The sequence below is a fragment of the Tribolium castaneum genome, chromosome 6 (assembly GCF_031307605.1).
Source record: "Tribolium castaneum strain GA2 chromosome 6, icTriCast1.1, whole genome shotgun sequence".
Taxonomy (NCBI): domain Eukaryota; kingdom Metazoa; phylum Arthropoda; class Insecta; order Coleoptera; family Tenebrionidae; genus Tribolium; species Tribolium castaneum.
In genome coordinates, this window is record NC_087399.1 from 796772 (window position 1) to 823202 (window position 26431).

The window sequence follows — 26431 nt, forward strand, 5'->3', positions numbered from 1 at the left end:
GGAACAAAATAGTTCCAATTTTTCGAATAGTTTAGCCGTAATTGAGAAAATAGAAAAAAAATTTAACACCCCTACGGTTACAGAGGCGATTAAAGTTTTTCACTAAAAAAATCATAATTAAAAAACTAAAAGTCGTAGAGCAATGCGGTTTTTTCTATTAAATTCTCCGGGCCATTTTACATAATATATCAATGTTTCACAAGAATTAAAAATTTAAAAATTTTTGCCTGAAATTAGGGTGCTACTTTATGGTGGAAAATTTTATTCAACAAAAAAATTCATAACTCAGAGACTAAAAGTCGTAGAGCAAAACGGTTTGTTCCAGTGAATTCAGCAGCTCATTTCACGTATGGTATTAAATATTTTACAACACTGGCTTACCCGATAACTTATTTTAAAAAATATTTTAATTTGAAAATTGGTGGATGCGCCGAATTATTTATTAAAAAATTCATAACTCAAAAACTAAACGTCGTAGAGCAATGCGGTTTGTTCCATTGGATTTAGCGGCTCAATTTCTATGTTATGCCAACTTTTCACGAGATTTAAAATTTTTAATTTTTTTGCTCAAATTTCCTGAGTAATACTTACCTTCAAGAAGGCGAAAAAAAAATTTTTTTTAAACTAACTCCAGCGAATTTTTATGGACTTCTACATGTCTTAACAACCCACAAAAGTTGTTAAAAGTCCACAAAAAGTCCAAATGTTCGATTTTTTGATGTTTGATTTTTTCAATTTTCGTCGCAGTTTTTGTCGGTTTTGGGTACCCGGGACATTTCTCGAGCAATAGCTCCGGAACTATTAGAAATAACCCCATGAAGTGTATTATCATTGGAAAGCTCTTTAAATTATCTATTTTTTTCAAAAAAGATTTTTGTTCTCCGACTAATAGTTTTCGAGCAAATTGCTGCTAAATGGAAAAATTGGTAAAATTTTAAAAAATTCATAACTAAAAAACTATTGGGAATTTGGCAATTTTGTTGATGCCAATCGATTCCCCAGATCATTTTGCATTAGTAAGGATTAAAATAGTTCCACTTCTTAGAATAGTTTAGCCGTAATTGAGAAAATAAGAAAAGTTAACTGGACGAAAATTTTAATGATTTTTGATACTTACCTACTTTTTATAAAATAATCAATTTCAAACAATGATCTAACTCTAGACAAATAATACATCCTTGTTCTTTTTAAATCTTGGGTGACAAAGTGTGCTAGTTGGGAACGCAACGCTACAAAATCTCATGCAATCCTGAGCCAGGCTAATGCAAAAATCCTCGTCATAGACGAAAAACCATCACGCAATCCGACTACAATTTCAAGCTGAAATCGGAGCTTTTCTCCAAATTCAAGTTTAATTCGTTTTATTGTTTGTTTCAGAGTGCCTGCACCTCACGTGGTCGCTGCTCAAGCCTATAGAATCTCGAGTCCTAGCAGTAGCAGTACAGCTCTGTATCGTTTAGGAAAGTTATTGAATCAGGGAGGGTCGAAAAATCAAATTGTGGTCGATGATGCGAATGTGACAAGGAGGTTGAGTTGGGAGAGGTAAAAGTGCCACTTTTATATCTTTTACGTGGTGGGATGCTCTCCCAACTGCACTTTGTCCCAATGTATGTTCAAGTCAAGTTTGTGGCCATCATGTCACAGATCAAAGCCTAGAGTTGGCTCCTGTGTTTGACAAGGAGAACAATACACTAATTGCAACTCTCCATATCACATAACAAACTTTAGCATTTATTCGGTTTTAATTAATCCGGAGAGGACAACGACCACAATTGCAGGACATGCGACCGATCGATTTCTATCAGACACATTTTTTATTCAAAATAAAACCAAACAAAGTCAGTTGTCTCAAAAAATAACGCAGTTTTAGCCCAGTTCTTGTTTGATAAATAGCGACAATTAATTAAATAAATAAATAAATAATTAATTGAAATATGGAACACTAAGAAACTATGAGATTGAAAGACTGGAAGCCTGAGAACATAAAAAATACGAAGTTTGTTAAAAATTGAATAACTTGAAAAAGTTAAATGGAACACCCAATTTTTTGTTTTCGCTTCTCAAAGATCAGTAAATTGTTTAAATAAAACACAACTCATAAATTTCAAATGTCCAAGTTAATAACTAAAAAGATATAAAGATTTTTGACCTAATTTGGTATATTTTTGAGTTTTGTGAGAGAATCTTGCGAAACAATTGAGTTTTTGCTGAAAAACTTGCGAAATGTTTAAGTTTGAACACGAACTAATTGCGAGAATCAATTTTTATCAAAAACAAATCAATCCACAATTTATCCACGATTTTTGAACCCAAGTGTAATAGAAAACTTGAAATTTTCTTAGAAAACGGCGAAATTCCAGATGGTTTGGCCGACATTTACAAAATAATCAAACAACAGTTTTTTGCTCAGTTTTAATCGCTTTATGATTCGTCCGTTTGACAGCTGGGAGTGCAGTTCCCCTCCCATAGCCAATGACAAACGCTTCAATCGTCTTGCAATTTTTTGTGCACCAGATAAACAAGTAGGAGGTGATTTTTATTTTTTTATTGGTCAATTACTCATTCGTAGGACAAATGAGACAACAGTCAAACCAGTTATAGGGCTGGTCTTTCTCACAGAACGGGATTTCGCCTTAGGTGCGAATAAAATGGTCGATTCTGCTTAATTTTTGAAATAATTTTAATTTTTTTGACAAAAACACAATTTTAAATTTATTACACAAAAACTAAGAATCCTAGAAAAGTAGGACTTTCACACAACTAATTAAAATCTACACTGTCGGTTTGGAAAAATTAATAATTACAATTAAATAATTAAAATAAATAAATTTTTAAAATCAAAATTAACAATTGGCAAACACTGCAATTTTGACACTTCTATGTAATTTTTTTTATTCCAAAATTTTTATAAGATACAAAAATTGTTTAAAATTAAAAAATAATTTAATATAGAATTAGAGCGCATATTTTCAAAAACTAAAAGTTCAAACATTGATAAAAGAACTTTAACTCTGAAAAACATAAACAAAAAAGACTAAAAAATATTGAGACTGAAATTCTGAAGAACTAGCGACGGAATAACTGAGAAACTGAAAAAACTATAGAACTGGAAAAGAGAAAGATTAATAAATTGAAATATTAGATTCAGAATAAAAAAGCAATACACTAAAATACTGAAAAACTTAAAAATTGTAGTACAAAAAACTAAATAATAGTATAATTAAAATTCTGTAGATCTAAGTGACTGTATGAATGAAAATTAAAAAACTATGAAACTACATTGTAAAAACATTAACAGATAAGATAATAAAACCACGAAAAACTGAAAAATTGAGGAAATGAATGAAATAATACTATGTCAGAGAAAATTAAGAAACTAAAAAGCTGAAATACTGGAAGCCTGAGAAACAAAAAAATAATTAAAAGATTGAAAAAATTTGTAATGATTTTAAACGAAATGCTAATAAAAAAAATAAAAAAAATTATTTTAACTGTAGGATTAGGAATTTGGGAAAAATAAATTGAAAATTCCATTTTTGATTAATTTCGGGCTTTATCAGCTACAATTTCTGTTCAAACGCAAGTCAAACAAAGTCAGTTGTCTTAAGATAACACAATTTGGTCCAGTTCTTGTCCGATAAATGTGGTGAAATGATCGTGCAGGCGGTGGTACTGTGGGAGAAAATCCTGAATGTGCTGCTTGGGATAAAGATGGGGTGAGAAATGGCGCAAAATTCAAACAACTTAATTTAATTTATGACTTATTCGCACTAGATTCCTGTCATGATTTAAACATAAACACTTTAGCTCAAGTTCCGCGTCGATAAGTTAGTAGGGTCGGCATGGCAACTAGTCGCAGTTCAACCGAACCGTTTTATAGGGACACACATTTACAATTCACTATCTAATGGTCGACCCTCTTATTACTTGAATTATTTATTTTTCGAGAAACAATTTTCAAGGCTTTTTCTCCAGCAATTAGTTACTCAACAATGATTGTTAATTTCTGATGATTTTCCGCTCGTTGGACTTGCCGCAGATAAATCCAGGCCAAAGTCTAAGCTCTGTAAATAATTAAAATTCAACGAAATAAATTTTTTCAGCGCCCCAGTTTTGCAAGTTGATTAGGGCGGAGCGAGACATTTCAGGATTTTCCGCAAGTAAATAACTCGCTTGCTGGAAAGTTTTCTTTATTTCAGCACACACTAAATTGTTTTAACTCAATTCAAAAGTAAATTGTTGTTGTGCAGGGACTGGTCCCTAATTGATGTGTTATTTGCTCGGCTCAACACGACTCCAAATACAATACAAATTGACAGAGATGTAAAATGAGGGCTCGTAAATGGTTAACCATCTTGTTTATTGCGCTAACCCGAGTTACAAAGCGACGTTGTGATAGAAATTTACAGATAACACAAACTGGTTCGCACAGGAAGTTACATCCATCTAACTGGATTTTATAATCCGAGCAGGAAAATTGATTATTTTTACGTTCCTTAGCACATCATAACTGATGCTGTGTGGGTCTGACAATGTTGGAAACTGTGTAAAATTAAGTGAAATTGAATAAAGTGTAATGCACTATATTTTTTTTGAATTTTTTTATACCACAATCTCACAGAAATTGCTTTCTGATCCTAAATCGGTAATTTTTTTTAACTGAGTTTGTTATTACATTATTCTCGATTTTTTCCTAAAAATGCATTCTTCGCAGTTTAAATTTTATCATGATTTTTTTCTGAAAAAGCATTCCTTTGCTAAGATTTCGCTAGAATTAGTCAAAAAACACGAAACTTTTGTTTTTACTTCTATTCCACCTTGCAGTCTTTACTTCAAATGAATAAAGCAAGTACTTCAATTTTATTTATTTTCAATTTTTACTTTATTAATTATTATTTTTTTTATGGATTTTTTTGCATGAACAACACAAAAGGGCCGATTTCATAATAATATTTAATTCTTCTTTTAAAATTAATGCCGAATTTAACTCGTAATCACTTTAATTATACGTTTAAAAATTAATGCACCTATCACTTATCTACCTACCAAATAAAAAATCATAAAGACTAGAATAACTAAAAATTTATATCAAAGATATGGCCATCTGAAGTAAAATTGTTTGAGGATTCCAAATCTGTCTTCATTTTTGTTCTACGGTTTGTAGTTTGGGAGATATTTGGCAAAATATAGTAAGTTTTAATTTTTCCAATGTACCAAAAATATATAAAATAATATAAAAAATTACAAATTGATTTGCGTCTTACGGCTTTTTTAAACAGTTAATTATTTGTATCTGAACAAAATTTTGGCATAATCAAGTCAGAATTTTGCAAATAATTCGAATAAAACATATTTCTGTATCAAATATCAAAATATTTATTACCTACTTATCAATAAAAAATCATAACGATTACAATAACTCAAAATTCATGTCAAAAATATGACCATCTTACGTAAAATTGTCTAAGAATTTCAAATCTGTTCTCATTTTTATTCTACGATTCGTAGTTTTGGAGTTATTTGGTGAAATATTGTCAATTTTAGTTTTTCCTCTCTACCAAAAATCAAAAATTATAAAAAAAAACTATAAATAGATTTCAAACGACTTTTGGCCCTTTTTAGCTGTTTATTATCTATTTTTGAGCAAGATTTTGTCAAAATCAAGTCAAAATTGGGCAAGTAAATTAAATAAAACATCTTCAATACCAAACATAAAAATATTTACTTACCTACCTATCAATAAAAAAATTATTAAGATCAAAATAACTAAAAATTTATGTCAAAAGTATAGTCATCTAACGTAAAATTGTCTAAGGATTCCAAATCTATCTTCATTTTTATTCTACTATTTGTAGTTTTGGAGATATTTAATAAAATATGAACAGTTTTAATTTTTTAAATCTACCACAAATAAAAAATACATACAAAATTATAAACTGCTTTAGGTTGACTTGTGGCTTTTTTAGCAGTTTATTATTTATTTCTAAGCAAAATTTCGTCGCAGTCGACACACAATTGTGGAAATAATTCATTTTTATTATTTTTTATTATCAAATATCAAATATCAAAATATTTCTTTACCTACCTGTAATAGGTAATAAAAAAATCATCAGGATTACACAAACTTATATTAAAAATATAGTCATCTAACGTAAAATTGTCTAAGGATTCCAAATCTATCTTCATTTTTATTCTACTATTTGTAGTTTTGGAGATATTTAATAAAATATGGTCAATTTTAATTTTTCCAATCTCCAAAAATTTATTTCCAAAAATAAAGAAATATATATTGTTAAGGATTCCAAATCTGTTTTCATTTTTTTCGACGAAATATCGAAACATGTATTTTTTAAATTAACATTTATTTTATTACTTATTTATTAAAATTTTGATTAGACATTGAAGATTTAATTTTGCTGAACGGTGGCGTTTGTATTGACACGGACTTTTTAAAATCGAAGATAGAATTAATAACGTTATTTATTTTATGTGATATTCAACGAAATAAAATCTTCACAGCGTAATACAAAAATTCTGAAAAAATTCACAAGCAAAGAGAAAAATATAAAGTATTTGATAACAAAAGCTGAATTCGGAGCAGATATTAGTTTTGAGATACACAATACTTTTAGTAGATTCACTTTGTACCAAGAAAATATCCTACTCTTCGAGTTTTCATCAAAAATTGATTTTTTTTCATACTAACATTCCTGTAAAGTTTGGTCTATTTATTAGAGACTTTCGTATGAATTGATTGAACTAGGATTCTTGGCCAATCCCCGATGAAAAAAGTTTTTTGCTTGTCGTTTCAGCAAAGTTTAATAACAAAACGCGCTGCATCAAAGTTCGATTTTCAGTGTAACGAACTGAAAGTTGGTGAACTTTGATGCGTCAGTGTCTGAAGCTAGTGACCCGCCGCCGCCATCCATTCTCACGGCATGCCACCTTGTTCATTAGCACTGTTTTTCAGACGCGACACCCTCCACTCGCGCCTGCCGCGCTCCTCCAGCATCGACTCGATGGTGGAGGCGGTGTGGGCCGAGGAGGCGGCGGCCGAGCCCGTCGCCGCGGCGGAGAAACGGCCCTCGTTGCGGGCCGACCGGCCCTTGGCGATCGTGTCGCCGTCTGTCGGCCGCCGGATGAAAGGCCAACGGGGGATTAACGGTGAGTGGGCTCTGGGGATGCCACCATTACGATGTTTCGTTACGGTCATCAAGTTTACAACTTTAGGGAAAGACAAAAGGTCAGCGGGCTCCAACACGGAAAAAGTTGCGGGAAAAAATACGTGTAGGGAGTTTTTTTTGAACTTTAATCGGCAATTTATTTGCTTGGAGCTTTGAGTTTATTAAACTCATTTTTCAGCAGGATGAAACTTTGTCATTTCGCAAAGCTCGTGCGATTAGTTTATATGTCACCAAATACTGGAGCCAATAATCGGCTTACAATTGTGCAATTTGTTCGCCCTTTGGGACAGTTTACGCGATTTTCTTTCGGCGGAAATTTCGCTTTAACAACGATTACCAGGTCTTGTGTTTTTTTTTTATATAAAAACGGGAGACAAATTGGAATTAATGTTCGCCATTTTTCGCATTTAAGACGAATCCTGTTTGTGTGAAGGGCCGGTCCTAGAACCGGTTTACGTTCTGATTTGTTCTTAGAGCGAGTAATTTGACCAATAAAAATATACAAATTACCAGTACTTGTTTATCTAGCCCGCAAAAAATTGCAAGGTGTTTGTCATTGGATATCGACGGGCATTTGCACTCCCAACTGTAGGACAGACCAATCACAAGCGTTTAGTGACTGAGCAAAAAACTGCTGTTTAAATGTCGGTTGATATTTGCTAAACCATCGGGAATTTCCCAGTTTTCTTGGAAAATTTTAAGTTTTCTATTATTACATTTGGGTTAAAAAAACTTAGATTAACCAACTAATAGGATTGTTTTTTGTATAAAATCAAACTTTTAATTTGCACTTATTCATCAACAAACTTCTTTTTTTTAGTAAATTTCCTCACAAAACTCGTAAATGTACCAAAAAAATATTTAACCGCACTTTGCTAACTATATGGAAGTTTAACTCGATTTAGCTCATTTTGAAACGCATTTTTGTCAAAAATTAGCCACAAAACTACAAAAGTTGATCAGAAGTTATGTTTGTCATCATTTTTGAACCTAATTCTTGCGTTTGTTGTGAGATTTTGGTTCAAATTTGGTCAGAAAAGCATCCAAAAGACAAACTAAAATTTCACAGTTTTTGCTTTTTTCGATTATTTAGCTAAGCAAGTTTAATTTGAAAAAAATTGTAAGTAGGTAGCTGTCCCAAAAATCAAAAAAATTTATCGAAATTTATGTTATTTTACCCGCTAATATAACTCGATGTAGTAAGTTTTTAATAAAAAAAATCTTTATATTTTGACAAAAAGTGCCTATAAAATTGTGAAACTAAATCAAAGATAATGTTAATTTTTGAGATTTAACTCGTTTTTGGCAAAATTTCGTAAAAAATCTGCAATTAAATTCTCACGATTTTTTGTGAGACTTATTTTTTTAAAACAAAACGAAAAAACACCAAATTATGTTGTCATTCCTTATTTCTTTAGCCAATTATTTCGCAAAATTTTGTTAAAAAAAATGTTTTCTTAACTAAAATCTGGTCACTTTTTTGGAGATTTAGAGACCAAAAAATTACCAAATAGCGTCAAATATTTCGAAAATTTTTGAGATAAAAATGACTTTTTTGACCATTTATACCTTTCTAGAATGTTCATGGACGTTTAATTTAAGATAGTAACATTTGACTAATGTAGCAGTTACTAAACGAAAAATTTTGACCTGTACACTCAACTGTTTTAATGCTTTTTAACCAAAAATTTCTTTATTTTTTTGGCAAAATATGCCAAAAACTATAAAACTAAATCGAAAATACAGGTTATTTCGGGCGAAATTTCGTCATAAATCGATAATAAAACATCCAAAGCGAAGTTGAGTTTTATTTTTACCTCTTTTACAGACTTTGAAACACGTTTTTGAACTAAAATCTTCCGATTATTTGACCAAACTATGTGCATTTTTAGTTTGTTTTTTCAAATTATTTCGAAATTCGTTAACAGGAATAAACCGAAAAATCATCAAAATAGGCCAAGAATTGAGCAATGTTGCCATTTTTGAAGTTAATATTAAGCACGTTTTCAACTAAAATTTAATATTTTTGGATACTTTGAGACCAAAAAGTCACCAGACAGCGTCAAATATTTCACTATTTTTGCCTTTTTCAATGTTTTGGCACATTTTTAAAGTAAAAACAAACAATAGTTTTCATTTTGTAAATATTGGCTAAACCACCTGGAATTTTGTTGTCTTCTAAGGAAATTTCAAGTCTTCTGTTGAGTTAAAATATTAGAAATAATCGTCTAAGTATGAAAAATTAGTTAAAAATGGTGTTTTTTAACTTTAATACTTTAATAATAATTGTAAGTTTTGGTAAAAATAACCATAAAAATTACAAAAATCAATAAAAATTTGCCTGTTTTATTAGTTCGTTTCGTCAAAAATCATCCAAAAATAAAACACAAAATTTGCTAGAAAGTGATGTCATTTTTACCTCGTTTAAACTAAATCTTCGAATCGATCTTTTTTTGGTGAAAGTTTCTAAAAAAACAAATTACTGAATTACATTCTCGCAGTTTCATTATTTATTTTTTGCCTTTTTGAAGCGCCTTTTATGAGCTCGTTTTTAACCGCAGTTACTTCGCAACATTTCGTTAAAACGTGGTTAAAAGCAACCCGAAATTAGACCGAAAATTAAGTTATTTTTGCTTTTTCCGCCTCAAACGCAATAATTTTTCACAATAAATTGAAACCCAAATGAAAAATTGCTCCTTTTCCGCCCTTGATATGTAAAAAATCGTTTCTTAACCCATGACCCCACAAGCTAAACCCTTGTGTGTGGTAAAAATGGTTTTGTCTCCGACTATACGCTACCTGTTCCGTTAGGTATAAGCCAGCAGCTTAAAGCAAGTGACTCATTTAAAAAGAGACACCCAACAGTACCATCGATGGTCGGGACAAGGCCGGACAACCTCTTTAACGTTTCCAATACCTCTGCGTTCTTCGAGTTTTAACTCAAACAAGCGCAAATTATGTTTCTCTAAGTAATTAGCGGATTTCGTGCGATTGTGTTTTAATTGTTGTGGGAAATTCGCATTTTTTTAACTGCGAGACCAACGGTTTCGGGGACTTACAGGTGCGTCAAAAGTCAAAACCATCATCAAACAGGTGGCCATGTGAGGTTAGGTTTAGTGTTATTGTTGTTGTGGAAAAATCGCCAAACTGAAGAAAAAATACGGTGAGATTTTTTACGCAACTCGTACTTAAGTAGTTTAGTCATGATTTAAGCCAGACTTGAACCTTGATTTTTTTTCTTAAAAGGACACTGAATTGTCCTTAATTGTATAATTGGGCCAATTATGTAACTGTTTTACTTTCATGCAGCGTTTGATTTTGGCAAAAATGTGCACAGTATGTGCGGAAAATTAAACGTTTTTTTTTCAAGTAGGGCAGTGTGAAAGTCACGTCTCTGATTGTATCACACACGAGAAGTATTGTTTGGTTGTGATTTTCAGTAAGATATGCGCGAAATGGGTCAGTTTTCCACAAAATGTATTTGACAATTGTAAAGTTAACAAACCAAAGAAAATTTGTTTGAAAATTTTGTAAAATCTTCTATTCCTCCTCTCTAAAAATAATTTTTTTTCAGTTCAAATCTGTTCTTTCTCGGAATAAAATAGTCGTCATTTGGCTCCAAATATTTTTCAATTCAAGAAGAAAAATATATCTTTTCCAATGTTAAGTTATGTTACGCCCTTACATTCACGTCCTTTTTCTTATATTTCTCAGTGGTTATATTCTTTTATTTAAGTTGCGGTATTACGTTTACAATTTAGCGCCTTTATGTACCTACCTTTTGCTGCATTATTTTCTTATTGCTGCCTGTTTTGAGCGCCTTCGCGTTTACGTTTACGTCTATTTATGTGTTCTTACATCGCTTCTGTTTGTTTCTGTCATATTTTACTTATTTCTTTTTTTTATCTTAGAAAAATTTTTAGACCTGATCCGGGTTCGAACCCCCGACTTCCAGCGTTGAAAGTGGCGCTTTTGCCACTGGGCCACGGGGCCCCAGCTAGTGACCGTGTTTTGCAAATACTTTAACACATATTTTTCAATTAAATTAACATTACAAACTATAATTGCTTTAATTCGCCTAAAACGCAAATATTTTTCACAAATCAGTTCAAATTTAGTCAAAAAAACCATTTTCTTTAATTTTTTAAAAATTTTATTCTTAAATTTTTTACCAAATTTTATACGAAAACACCTAATTAAGGCACAGAAAACAATGTATTAGGAATTTCCAAGCGCGTAAGTTGATTTTTCAGTCCAAAAATATTGTATTTCGAGAAATTCAAAAAGTATTAATTGGAAAATGACATTATTTTTACTCTTTTTATGATTTTCTGCACGTTTTTGACTCTGAAAATGGCAATTTTTGCCGAATTTTATTATGAATCTTTCAAAAAACACCAAATTTGTGTAATTTTTACGTTTTTTAGTCGAAAATAATACAAAAATAACTAAACCATCGTCAAACTTGTGCCGTTTTTCAAGCATTTTCCCACAAGAACTTCTAAATTAAGCTTACCATTGCATTATTTTTGAGCTTTTTTAAGGTTTCAGTACATTTTTTAGTCAAAAACTCGCTCATTTCTCGAAATTCGAAATCAAAAAATACCAAATTGGGTCAAAAAAACACAAATTTGTTTCTTTTCAAAGCGTTTTAGCACTTTTTCTACTTGAAACACAAAAGTTGTGCAAAATTTCGATCAACATTCATTTATTTTGTGATTTTCGGGTGTGTTTTCACCAGTTCTTGCAAAATAAATCACTCTTGACCTTAAAAAGAACACCAATTTCGATCTAATGCGGTAATTTTTTACTCAATTTCACATTAATTTTCCAAAAAAAAATAGTTTTTACCACTTGATTTAGCTCGTTTTCAAGCAAAATTTTTCTAAAAATAATTCGAAAAACAACAAGGTTTGGCCGAAAAAATGTGGGCTGTATATTAGATAAATACATATGTTTTTAGAAATTTTCTTACTCCTCTTGTATGTTTGTTGTAATCCGTTAATTAAAATCCTATACAGACTGACTGATTCAATAAGAAAGCAGATTATTTTAACTGAATAATCCTGTACATTGCGAATTTTCCAATGATGGACGTTTCACTGTATTATGTAAAACAAATTCGTGCTTCCATGTACACAGCCATCTGAGATCTAGTCCAGATGCCGTCTTCCTTCCTTATTTTTATCAGAAGTTTTCTAATTATCTGTCACACTGTGGCAACATTTTAGTCACAAATTAAATTAATAAACTTCCGTTGCCATCCCTTATCAAACGTTAATCGAGCCCACATCCCATTTTACTGTTTTATTTTTACTTTTCTCGAGCGTCTCGTCTATTGTTCACTTTTCGTTTGATTTGTTTCATTACTTGTTGTCACGTCCATACGCTTCAAACCCGCTTCTAATCTGTTATTCTCTTTGTAAGTGCTTTTTCGCAGCTGGCCCTGCACCTGCCTTTCATCATTATTTATTAAAAAGAAGGCGCGAAATTTTGCGGTTTTTGCAAAAATTTCACCAATCCTATTTTTTTAATGTTTGGTAATAAAGATAAAACGCTCATTTCCTTGCCTCAATTTCCGAATATCCTGTCAGTGTCAAATTTGAGTCCTAATTTAACCCCTGCGGTGGCAATTCCTGACAAGGGATGGAATATCGGATGCAATGTTTAATTATTAAAACAGTTTGTGGTGAATTCTAAATAAGCCAAAAAGGTCATCGATTATTTCACGGTACATTTGGCGTAATTACTCCAATGTCGCGTTTCCCGCAATGCAATTATTGTACTTAGCCAAGGAGAAACTCGATTTTCACTCGGAAAATTGACAAAATTCAATTAGTTTCGTCGCTTATGCAACTTGCAATGCGCCGGGGTGCAGCACCGGTTGCCTGCATCACGGGCGTTTTTCAGTTTTTGAGTTGATTTTTATTCCGCGTTTGTTATGCTAATGCCTCATGAAACTTTAATTTCTTGTTGTACAATAGTGTCTACGTAATTCGCTTAATTAGTGTTGTAAATTTTTTCAGAAGCTAAAGTGGGACGATTTACGAGAGCAATTGTAGATTCCCTCTAGGGACTGCCACCAGTCCATATATCATAAGTTAATACGTCAATATATTCGATCCGTGTCTACTTGCCCACGTACACAACATCTCAGCTCGTTTACTTTAAACGTCTCACCTTATTTACTCTGTCAAAAGCGGTGAAATATTACCCAGCGAGTTTACATAAAAGTAAAAGCCTGAGTAAAATATTAACGTCGTTACATGGGGCCCGAGCTTTTTGCCAAGCAATGTTTTTCTGTTCATTAGGGCAAGGGAGCACGGAATTACTTCATTTCGGGGGATTTTTATTGAATTTTTCCTCACAACCGAGCGCTATCGCAGGAAATACCAGCGCATGATACTAATGTAAATAAGGGCTTATCACGAGGAGGCGAGAACCGAGGAAAGTGTGTCTATTTTTTATTTTTTTGGGTTGTTGAAATTGTGATAACATTGATGTTTGTGTTAAATAATCGCTTTTAAATCTGACATATCTGAGAGGGTTTCTTTATTTTTTCAATTATTTTTAATTTTCAATTTTCATTTTGTTTAAATCGATTTAATTTTTAATTATAGTGATTTTTTACAAAAGCAGAATACAATTTCAAACACTAGCTAACTTACTTGAAAAATATAATAAATCGCATTTTTCGACCAAACTTTGTAGTTTTTCTGATTATTTTTAGAAAACTTTTGCTTGAAAACGAGCTAAATCAAGTGGTAAAAACTTTTTTTTTTTTTTGGAAAATTAATCCGAAATTGAATAAAAAATTACCGCATTAGATCGAAATTGGTGTTTTTTTTTAAGGTCAACAGTGATTTATTTTGCAAGAACTGGTCAAAACACCCCCAAAAATCACAAAATGAATGAATGTTGAACGAAATTTAGCAAAACTTTTGTGTTTCAAGTTGAAAAAATGCTGAAACGCTTTGAAAAGGAACAAATTTATGTTTTTTGACCCAATTTGGTATTTTTTGATTTCGAATTTTGAGAAATGAGTGAGTTTCTGACCGAAAAATGCACTGAAACCTTTAAAAAGTCCAAAAATATTCCAATGGCGAGCTTAATTTAGTAGTTTTGTGTTGAGTTATTTTTTTATTAATTTCGACTATAAATCACGAAAAATACACTAATTTGGTGTTTTTTTTGGGAGATTTATAATAAAATTCGGTAAAAACTGCCATTTTCGGAGTCAAAGACGTGCAGAAAGTCATAAAAAAGGTAAAAATAATGTCATTTTAAAATTGATACTTTCTGAATTTCTCGAAATACAATATTTTCGGATTGAAAAATCAACTTACACGCTTGGAAACTTCCAAAACATTGTTTTCTGTGCCTTAATTAGGTGTTTTCGTATAAAATTTGGTAAAAAAATTAAGAATTAAATTTTAATAAAATTAAAGAAAATGATTTTTTTGACTTAATTTTACTGATTTATGCAAAATATTTGCGTTTTAGGCGAATTAAAGCAATTATAGTTTGTAATGTTAATTTAATTGAAAAATATGTGTTAAAGTATTTGCAAAACACGGTCACTAGCTGTGGCCCGGTGGCCCAGTGGTAAAAGCGCCACTTTCAACGCTGGAAGTCGGGGGTTCGAACCCGGATCAGGTCTAAAAATTTTTCAGTTATAAAAAATGTAGAAATAAGTAAAATTTGACAGAAACTAACAAAAGAGATGTGAAAACACATAAATAGACGTAAACGTAAACGCAGAGGCGCTCAAAACAAGCAGTAATAAGAAAATAATGCAGCAAAAGGTAGGTACATAAAGGCGCTAAATTGTAAACGTAAGACCGCAACTTAAATAAAAAAATAAAACCACTGAGAAATATAAAAAAAAGAACGTGAACGTAAGGGCGTAACATAACTTTCTTCTTGATTTGAAAAATATTTGAAGCCAAATGACTTGACTATTTTATTCCGAGAAAGAACAGATTTGAATTTCTTTGGTTTGTTAGTTTTATAAATATTGTGAAATAGAAGAATATTAGGACTTTTTTGTTCACTATTTGAAATCAAAGTTTATGACTGTTTATAAATTTGTATAAGCATTCACCAACCAAAAAAATGAGTCTGAATCTCGGCGCGTTTCTATTTAGCGCTTTATTTGTTCCAATTAAACTTGTGCGAATATTGAATTGTTACGACCGTTGCAGCAATTGTGCTGTGGCAAAAGGCAGATTTATTAGAGCAGTGTTAGTGTATTTGTTGTCTTCTTCAGCTCGAATTTAATTACGAAAATTCCGATCTCTGACTGCACGTTATCGAATAATTTCACATTTGGAAACAAGCCGAAACTTTGTATAAAGTTTTAATTAATACAACCCGAAGATAATTCAATCAAAAATGTAATTTCACCGCTCTAATTTACACCTTTTTGCAAAAGTAAAGAGAAACTTTAACAGTTACAAACCCGTATAAAAGAGACATTTGTGTACTTTGCAAAGTGACAATGCACGTAACATTAATTAACACTGGAATTAGCAAAGTTGCAAAAATAATGGCCAAACTGAACTGATTTTAATTAAAGCCATTGAATAACACGTGCGAGCCTTTAATTAACCAAATTATGATAATAATTACGCCAGCTATTCAAAACCTGTTTATGAAATTTTCCGATCTTTTCACTGACTTAGTGTCGTGTATTATTGGAAAATTCAGTCACAAAAGAAACATCAAAGTGTGAGAAAATGCACGCATCGTTGGCCCACACACGAAATCCAAAATCGATACAAACATGTGTCGGGGAAAAACATAAATAAGATTGATTACCAGCGGTGGAAAATGAGCAATTAACGGAGAAATTGCGAATTTGGCAAAAATTCGTGCTTTGGGTCGTTAAGTCGGGATTATAACCAACTGACGGGGATTTTATTTTTATTTCGGAGTGGACTGAGTTTAAACTACGGATGTCTAAAGGCTAGGATTACAAATGAAACATTCCCGTCCTCGATAGTTCCGTTAACTTGCACTCTGTCCCATATTTTTCAAAACGCTGCGAATACGGTTACAGATATAAGAAAAATGTAACGAAGAAAGTTGTAGAGAATTAAATTTCCTACAAAAAAGTCCGCGAGACCTTATCACTATCTTCAACCATTTAGGCCCTAAAGTCGTTCAAAGACGCCCAAGTGACGGACTTGCGTCATTTTGCCGGTGGTTAAGTATTGCAAAGTTAATTTATACGTAAACCGTTGAAGATAGGAATATGGTGTCGCGGACTTTTTTGTAGAAAATTTAATTCTCTCCAACTTTGTTCCTTACACTTTTTTTGTATCTTCAACCGTATTAGCAGGGTACTCAAAAATATCAAGTCGAGCGCTAGTTTTTTGCGCACTGTCGCATATTTATCAAAACGCTGGAAATACGGTTGAAGATACAAAAAAAGTGTAAGGAACAAAGTTGTAGAGAATTAAATTTGCTATAAAAAAGTCTGCGACACCACATTTCTATTTTCAACAGTTTAAGTACAAATTAACTTTGTGTTATTTGACCACCGGTACTATTTTTTTGGGTTCAGAAAATCTCGTTTGGTCTCCTAACTTATAGTCCTCCGTAGTTGCGAGCTGAGATAAATTAAGTTCGCAATTCCTGGTTGTTATTTTATGTTTTGTTGGCAACTTTTCCTATAGACTTTGCTTTCAATATTGTCGAGGGCAGTTTGCTCTCCTGTCACTTTTTCCACTCTTTATACAGATAACTTATTCTCTTGGAGCAGCTGCTTCTTTGAACTTTTTAAATTAACTTGGCCAAAAATGGTCCACAAATCGATAAGCTGTGCCCTATATTTCACGCACAAAAGTGGATTTGCATAAAGCACTGAGCTTGTGAAAAGCAACATATTGTTATGTAAATATGATCAAAAAGTGGCCGAGTGGATGTGATGCGCAAACTTTGGAGTAAATTGTAATTTGTTGAAGGGCTTGTTTATTTCGATAAATTTTATGAAAAATACCGTCTCATGGCGTGAGAATTTATCGGCGAGGGGTCGCTGTATAAATTTAACTCGACAAGAATCTTCGATATTCTCAATGCTAGTCGACTTTTTTGAAATCGATTTTATGTAAAATTTGTTGTTGAAAGCATCCGGTTTTGAAAAAGCTTGTACGTTATTTTGCGGTGACATCGGTTTACATTTTATTCATCAAAAATGTGAGGAGGAATTTATGTTTGGTTTTACGGACAGTGTGTCATAAATATAAAATGCGCGACCTTTCGGAAATTGAATATTCGCGTTGAATTAATTACTATGACCATTCATTGTGTTGTGCAAATTTACAATGTTATCTATTTTATCACTGACCAATTCTATGCGTTTCAAAGTCGTAAAGTAAGTATGTGACATTTATTTTAAAAATGTGGGTCATACAAGGAACATTTTAACGGAAAATAACACGAAGGAGGAAATGCACATTTCATTACAGTGATAAGAACCGGATACTGATAAGGCACAAAACTGTTGTGGGAAATAGAGCAAGCTAGTAAGAAGGGTGATAAGAATATTTTTAATGTAATTTTATGGTCAACACACCTTTTCGATGTGTACAACCCTCTCGAAGTGTTAAAAGTTAAAAAGTTAATAGCATTTATTTTTTAATTATTGATTTTTCTAATTTTGGTCAATTTCCGGTAGACGGAACATTTATCGAGCAATTTTTTGCTTAAAATTATTAAAAAAATTCATAACTCGAAAACTAAAAGTCGTAGAGCAATGCGGTTTGTTCCATTGGATTTAGCGGTTCATTTTCTGTATTATACCAACTTTTCATGAGATTTAAAATTTTCAATTTTTTTGCTCAAATTTCCTGAGTTATACACACTTACCTTCAAAGAGATGAAAAAAAAATTTTTTTTTAAACTCACTCCAGCAAATTTTTATGGACTTCTATATGTCTTAACAACCCACTAAACTTGTTAAGAGTCCACAAAAAGTCCATATGTTCAATTTTTTGATGTTTGATTTTTTCAATTTTCGTCGCAGTTTTTGTCGGTTTTGGGTACCCGGAACATTTCTCGAGCAATAACTCCGGAACTATTAGAGATAACCCATGAAGTGTATTATCGTTGGAAAGCTCTTTAAATTATCTATTTTTTTCAAAAAAGATTATTGTTTTCCGACTAATAGTTTTCGAGCAAATTGCTGCTAAATGCAAAAATTGGTAAAATTTTAAAAAATTCATAACTAAAAAACTATTGGGAATTTGGCAATTTTCTCGATGCCAATCGATTCCCCGGATCATTTTGCATGGGTATGGATCAAACCAGTTCCACTTTTTACAATAGTTTAGCCATAAATGAGAAAATATAAAAAATTTAAAAAAAGTTAACACCCCTCTAAAATCGACCAATTTTTAAAGTGTCTCAAAATCAAATGAAACCTACTCTATCTTATAGATTTTGATGTACTCTTTACGATGGAAAAAACATTTTCCCCTAGCTCTTTTAGTTTCGCCGTAATTGGCGATTGAAAATTGAAAAAAAGTGAAAATGGAAACCTTTTTTTGCGTTTTTCTCGGAAACTGTAAGACTTAGAGCAACGAACAGAAAACCATCTGATAGCGCTTCATTTTATCTATTTTTTCGTCCAAACCTAGAGCCGCTCCGGGCAACGGTTCCGGCTACAGAGGCGATTAAAGTTTTACATGATATTTCATCTGAAAAAACTATGTTATTTGGAACGTATTGAAACGTATTTGCGATCTAAAGTTGATAGATACGAACTCACCTTCGAAAACTCAAGAAATTCAATTTATGACAAATTCGATCCAAGAACGTTCCATGCACTTTTGTACATCATTTTTATATTTAGCATTTTATTGATACTTAGGCACCTACTAGTTTTATTTGCTACATTTTCCTTAATCTTAACTTTTGTAAACTCTCATTTTTATCTATAAAATAGTTACCAAAACACATTTATCTTTGTATACCTACGTACGAGTATTTATTTCTGTGACACTAACCCAATATTTAATTTATTTCGTTAATTTAAATATTAATTTGGAAGGTCCTCATATTTTCTCTAACGTCTCAAATATCACGGCCAACTGATGTAATTAACTCGTAAATAACTTAAAAAGAGCAAAATATTTGACGAGTAAACAATTAGTAAAACTTGCCGTTAACCCCATACATGGGCATTAACCGTTAATTCATCCAACTTGCAAAACCCTAGTTATCTAATACACAACACGTTATTTCGCAAACACAGATCATCTTAACGTATCGTTAAAACCGTCCACTTTCTCGAGCGAGCAACTCGTTAGTTATCTCCACCAAACTTTCGTCATAACATAGCGCACACAATTAAAATATCGCGGTCACCAACCATCCACCCTTCCTCATTCCATCCCTCGCTGGTGCAAAAACCCACTTTCCGGCGTCTTGTGAGTGAAAACCGCCTCTATTTCCCCTCCACTTCGGCCCATCCAAAGCCCCCTTCTTGTCCCATTCAGTCCCAGCAGCTGTTGGTAATTTCAAACCCAGTCAACCATGCGCAGTGAAAGATGTCGGACGCGTGTCGGACTTAGTGCACATTGTTGTCGTGATGGGTAAACCCCGGAAAAGTGAGCGAAAAATGGCCGACTTGATAACAGAAAGGCGCAAAGGCGGCGACCACCTGAAGCGGTCCAAGTCCGTGCGGGCGTCTTTGAAACTCATCGGGGGGCGCTTTCTCAAGCACCACGACAAGGACGCCATGGAGAAGACGCCGCACTTCTACCCGGGGTTCTTCCCGGCGAGGGAGCCGGTGGAGACCATCCTCAAGACGCCCATGGAGCCGAAGAAGGGGCGCAAGAAGGTGGTGACGACGCCGCCGGCGGTTGTGGCGCCCAAAGCCGCCCAGATTTTGCAAATTCCGATCAAGGAGAACTTCGAACCCATCAGCTTGCAGCCTGATGGGTGCGAGGGGATTCCTCGAGGGATTGGAATGGAATGTCACCGTCAAGGACGCTACGGAGAATTCGGTTATGATTATAGACAGAACGGTTTTTGTAAAAGTACGTTGAGGCTGTCCATTACGGCCTCCAGGAGGAAGAGGAATGCCTCGTTTTCGTCCACGTCCAGTAGGTGACCCACAAGAATAATCATTTTCTCACGGCGGTTTCGCTTTTGTTAGTAAAAGTGTGAGTCAAAAATTGGGCTTTTACGGCCTACATTATACGAAAAGAGATAATTAAGCGCGCTATAACCGGCAAAGTTACTTTTCCTTTTATTGTAGCATTATCCAATTATTCGGTTTGAAATCGTAAAGTTTTATGTACTTTTCCATCAATATTTTCGTTTATTGGTATTACTGATGGTACATTTAAATACCTGCCTCTCAATAAAACTTTACCACATCACGTGTATTAAATTGCGTTAACTTTCCTCTACTCTCTGTCTAATTTTTTTTAAGTATTTTTGACAGATTTTAATTTTGAAGCGAGAAACGTATAGTAATAATAAACCAAAAAAACTTTTAAAATCTACAAAAATAAGTCGAAATTGAAGTTATTTTAATTGCTTAGTTTATTTATGTGTGAAAAAAATATACCAAAAAACCTCGAAATTTTTAAAAGATTAAAAATTTAGTCAAAAAACTTCCAAAAGCCTCAAAAATAAGTCGAAAGTGGAGGTATTTTAGTTGCTTTATTTTATTTTTGTGCGAAATTTCAACAAAAATAAACCAAAAGAAAACAAAAATTTGGTCAAAAAACTTCAAAAATCTATAAAAACTATTTGAAATTGGAGATATTTTACTGGCTTTATTTTTGGGCAAAATAAACCAAAAAAACTCAAAACTTTTCAAAAATTTAAAATTTTGTTTAAAAAAAGTCGAAATTGTGCGAAATTGCAACAAATAAACTACAAAACCTTAAAAAGTTTGAAAAATGAGATCAAAATACTTAAAAAAATCCTCAAAAGCTAGTAGAAATTGGAAATATTTTAATCGTCTTACTTCATTTTTGAGCAAAATTGCAAGAAAAATAGACAAAAGATTCAAAAAGTATTAAAAATCTGGTCAAAAATCAACACAAATTAGTCGAAATTGGAGATGTTTTATTACCTTAGTTTTTTTGGGCGAAATTGCATAAACAATAAACAAAAAAAACTTAAAAATTTTTAAAAATATAAAATTTGGTCCAAAAACTTACACAATCTACAAAAATAAGTCGAAAGTGGAGGTATTTTAGTCGCTTTATTTTATTTTTGTGCGAAATTTCAACAAAAATAAACCAAAAGAAAACAAAAATTTGGTCAAAAAACTTCAAAAATCTATAAAAAATTGGAGATATTTCACTGGCTTTAGTTTATTTTTGGGCAAAATAAACAAAAAAAAACTCAAAACTTTTCAAAAATTTAAAATTTGGTCGAAAAAAAGTCGAAATTGAGCGAAATTGCAACAAAAATACCAAAAAACCTTAAAAAGTTTTAAAAATTAGATCAAAATACTTAAAAAATTCTTAAAAGCCAGTAGAAATTGGAAATATTTTAATCGCCTTAGTTCATTTTTGAGCAAAATTGCAACAAAAATAGACGAAAAATTCAAAAAGTTTTAAAAATTTGGTCAAAAATCTACACAAATTAGTCGAAATTGGAGATGTTTTATTACCTTATTTTTTTTTTGGGCGAAATTGCATAAAAAATAAACAAAAAAAACTTAAAAATTTAACAAAATATAAAATTTGGTCCAAAAACTTACACAATCTACAAAAATAAGTCGAAAGCGAAAGTATTTTAGTCGCTTTATTTTAGTTTTGGACGAAATTTCAACAAAAATAAATAAAAAAAAACAAAAATTTGGTCAGAAAATTTCAAAAATCTATACAAACTGGTCGAAATTGGAGATATTTTACTGGCTTTAGTTTATTTTTGGGCAAAATAAACCAAAAAAAACTCAACATTTTTCAAAAATTTAAAATTTGGTCAAAAAAAAATCGAAATTGTGCGAAATTGCAACAAAAATACCAAAAAACCTTAAAAAGTTTTAAAAATCAGATCAAAATACTTAAAAAATTCTTAAAAGCCAGTAGAAATTGGAAATATTTTAATCGCCTTAGTTCATTTTTGAGCAAAATTGCAACAAAAATAGACGAAAAATTCAAAAAGTTTTAAAAATTTGGTCAAAAATCTACACAAATTAGTCGAAATTGGAGATGTTTTATTACCTTAGTTTTTTTGGGCGAAATTGCATAAAAAATAAATAAAAAAAACTTAAAAATTTTAAACAATATAAAATTTGGTCCAAAAACTTACACAATCTACAAAAATAAGTCGAAAGTGAAAGTATTTTAGTCGCTTTATTTTAGTTTTGGACGAAATTTCAACAAAAATAAACCAAAAAAAAAAAAACAAAAATTTGGTCAAAAAATTTCAAAAATCTGTACAAACTGGTCGAAATTGGAGATATTTTACTGGCTTTAGTTCATTTTTGGGCAAAATAAACCAAAAAAACTCTACATTTTTCAAAAATTTAAAATTTGGTCAAAAAAAAAGTCGAAATTGTGCGAAATTGCAACAAAAATACCAAAAAACCTTAAAAAGTTTTAAAAATTAGATCAAAATACTCCAAAAATTTTTAAAAGCCAGTAGAAATTGGAAATATTTTAATCGCTCTAGTTCATTCAAATTGCAACAAAAATAGACAAAAAATTCAAAATGTTTTAAAAATTTGGTCAAAAATCAACACAAATTAGTCGAAATTGGAGATGTTTTTGTGGCCTTAGTTTCTTTTTGGGCGAAATGGCATAAAAAATAAACCAGAAGAATAGTTTATTTAATTTTTTTAATTCGCATATTTGCCTCTCCTAACTCTTGATTACACAAAATATGCTTTAAATTCATTAATGTTTATTTTACTAACTAATTAAAAGCTTTCTAAACCTGACACTTGCCCAATTTTTTAAATTTTAAATTGACTTTACTTAAACCATAATATTTTGTGTTTCGTAATAATTGTATTTATTGACCACACAAACGCTTTGTTGTCTTGGTCAGATTAAAAGACGATTCAACTAATTTTGTGCACATCATACGAACTAATTTCTTTTTAGAAACCCGTCACGATTTTCGCACGCCAAAGAAACGCTACTTTTTCCGTCTCGAACTCTCATAATTATCCTCTGACAAGTTAATTTTATAAATTCCCACCAGGATCATCCCTCGCACAGCCATGACCTTGTCAATCATTTGTAGCGCACGCTACGAACTTTAAAAATTTAAAGGTACAACAACAGTTGTTGTTTCGAAACCGCCATTAACCTGAATATATCGCGACAAATGTTTAGATACGCCTATTGAGATTAAACAAAAAGAGAAAAACTAACACGACAAACCGATTACCATATCTTGCATGGGCGGTGTTAACACACACGCCGACAAAAACTTTGCGTAATGGCTGTATTAGCATTGGCTGGAGTGAAACCTGGAGAGAAGAATTATTTAATTAAGTGGATAAACGGATCTTATCAAGCTTCCTGCATCGATTTACTTCGCAGATAAGATCGCTCGTTAGTCACTTTCACGTTTTGCAATTTTTACCAAGTAAAGCACCAACTGCGAATTTTACTGCGTTCTGATTTCTCTCCTCCAAGCTTATTGCAACTTTACAATCGGGCAAAGGACATCATTAAGCGTTCCTTGATCTGGCCCATTTTTTAATAAATTCAAGCGTCTGGACGAAAGATGAACGGTTATTGGGCCAAAACATGTGCTCAGTAGCCTCCACTGTTCGCGAAATATTTTCACGTAACACTTGGCAGTGAGACATATTTCAGTGTGACAAAGTAGCACTGAGTGATATTAAATTTCCGCGCCTTAAATCACTAACAGGATTGCCACAGCTTTTATATTATTTAAATGTGATTGCGATAAATTGGGCCTGAAAGTCGCTAATTCAATCTCAGGGCCCTGCTAATAAGCAAACTGTTTATTATTCCTGGGACGCTCGGGCCCTTTCCGGCCGAATTAATCCAAGTCCAGGTGAATTCCTGCTGAGATTGCTGCGAATTTGCATAGAGACTCGGTGTTTGTCTCATTACCAAACTGGGTTAGCAGTGGGCAATCAGTAGGATGTTGCGGTAATTAGTCGAGGAAAAAAGGTGTTTATCCAATTGAGTTCATCAGACGCGTCTTATTTGTTTAAACGATCGTCTTGTTAAGGCAATAACATAAGGAGTTTATTCCGGTCTAATTTGTTATTATTTTATCTCGCTTCCGGAAGGAAAATAATTTCACTCAAACGATTCTGATTTATTGTTAGTGGAGGAGAAATTGAAACCTGTTTCACGTTGTCGTTCACACCTTTTTTCATTGTTGGAAAACGACCCACGCTGGGATTTAATTCCATAATTATGTTTAAGTCGTATTCTTTATTACTCGTGAAATCGCCTATTTTTTAATTAATAAAACACTTTCTCAACCTGACCCTTTTTATTATAAACATTAAAATTAAAACGTGTTAAAATCTTGACTTCGTTTTGCGGATTTTAAAATTTTAAATTTTTGGCTTATTTTTTATGCATTTTTGCTCCAAAATGAACTAATGCGATTAAAAATTTCTTAAATTTTGACAACTTTTTGTGGGTTTTTGAGTAGATTTTTAAAATTTTTGAGTTTTTTTGGTTTATTTTTGATACAATTTCGCGTAAAAATAAAATAAAGCTATTCAAATATTTTTTATTTTGACTTCTTTTTGTGTATTTTAGAAGTTTCTTGACCACATTTTAAGTTTTCTAAAAGTTTCGAGTTTTTTTTTTTTGGTTAATTTCGCACAAAAATGAACTAAAGCGATAAAATTATCTACAATATCGACTAATGTTTATAGATTTTTGTAGTTTTTTGGTCAAATTTTTAAAACTTTTTGAGTCTTTTAGGGATTGTTTTGTTGAAATTTCACACAACAATAGAATAAAGCGATTAAAATACCTCAAATTTCGACTTATTTTTGTGGGTTTTAGACCAAATTTTGAATTTTTTTAAAATTTTGTTTTTCTTTGTTTTTTTTTATGCAATTTTGCTCAGAAATGACCTAAACCAATTAAAATATTTTCAATTTCGACTAATTTTCGAACATTTTTGAAGTTTTTTGGCCTAATTATTTTAAATTGTTTGAGTTTTTGGCTTGTTTTGTTGAAATTTCGAACAAAAATAAAATGAAAAGACTAAAATACTACCAATTTTGACTTATTTTACGTAGATTTTTTGACCAGATTTTTTTTAAGTTTTTTGCTTTATTTATTATGCAATTTCACACATAAATAAACTGGAGCGACTAAAATATTTTCAATTTCGACTAATTTTCGTAGATTTTCGAAGTTTTTTGATCAAATTTTCAATTTTTAAATAGTTTTTGAGTTTTTTTTAGTTTATTTTTTATGCAATCTTGCTTAAAAATAAAGTAGAACGATTAAAATATTTCCAATTTTGACTAGTTTTTGTAGATTTTTGATCAAATTTTTAAAACTGTTTTTGTTTTTTTGAAATTGTCGTTGCTATTTTGCACAAAAATTAAAATGAAGCGATTAAAATACTTCCAGTTTCGACTTACTTTTGTGGATTTTAGAAGTTTTTTGACCGAATTTTAACTTTTCTAAAAATTTTGAGTTTTTTTTTGGTTAATTTTTTTTGCAATTCCGCACAAAAATGAACTAAAGCGATAAAATTATCTACAAAATCGACTAATGTTTATAGATTTTTGTAGTTTTTTGGTCAAATTTTTAAAACTTTTTGAGTCTTTTAGGATTGTTTTGTTGAAATTTCACACAACAATAGAATAAAGCGATTAAGATACCTCCAATTTCGACTTATTTTTGTGGGTTTTAGAAGGGTTTTAGAGCAAATTTTGAATTTTTTAAAGATTTTTTTTTTGGTTTATTTTTGATGCAATTTTGCTCAGAAATGACCTAAACCAATTAAAATATTTTCAATTTCGACTAATTTTCGAACATTTTTGAAGTTTTTTGGCCTAATTATTTTAAATTGTTTGAGTTTTTAGCTTGTTTTGTTGAAATTTCGAACAAAAATTAAATGAACAGACTAAAATACTACCAATTTTGACTTATTTTACGTAGATTTTTTGACCAGATTTTTTTTAAGTTTTTTGCTTTATTTATTATGCAATTTCACACATAAATAAACTGGAGCGACTAAAATATTTTCAATTTCGACTAATTTTCGTAGATTTTCGAAGTTTTTTGACCAAATTTTCAATTTTTAAA

General features: G+C 31.6%; 1 protein-coding gene across 7 annotated transcripts in view; it reads left to right on the forward strand.

Moving 5' to 3' along the window:
- wake (wide awake) overlaps positions 1–26431 on the forward strand; it is a 73713-nt gene that overhangs the window by 32740 nt on the left and 14542 nt on the right. For 4 of the 7 annotated variants that reach the window (XM_015983013.2, XM_064357594.1, XM_064357593.1 and 1 more), the window contains exons 5-6: positions 1378–1542; positions 6971–7164. In XM_015983013.2, the coding sequence (XP_015838499.2) occupies positions 1378–1542; positions 6971–7164 (359 nt within the window). Of the gene's footprint in view, positions 1–1377; positions 1543–3636; positions 3717–6970; positions 7165–19202; positions 20297–26431 lie in introns of those variants that run through there. The other 3 variants (XM_008199189.3, XM_064357595.1, XM_008199188.3) reach the window with 3 other exon arrangements.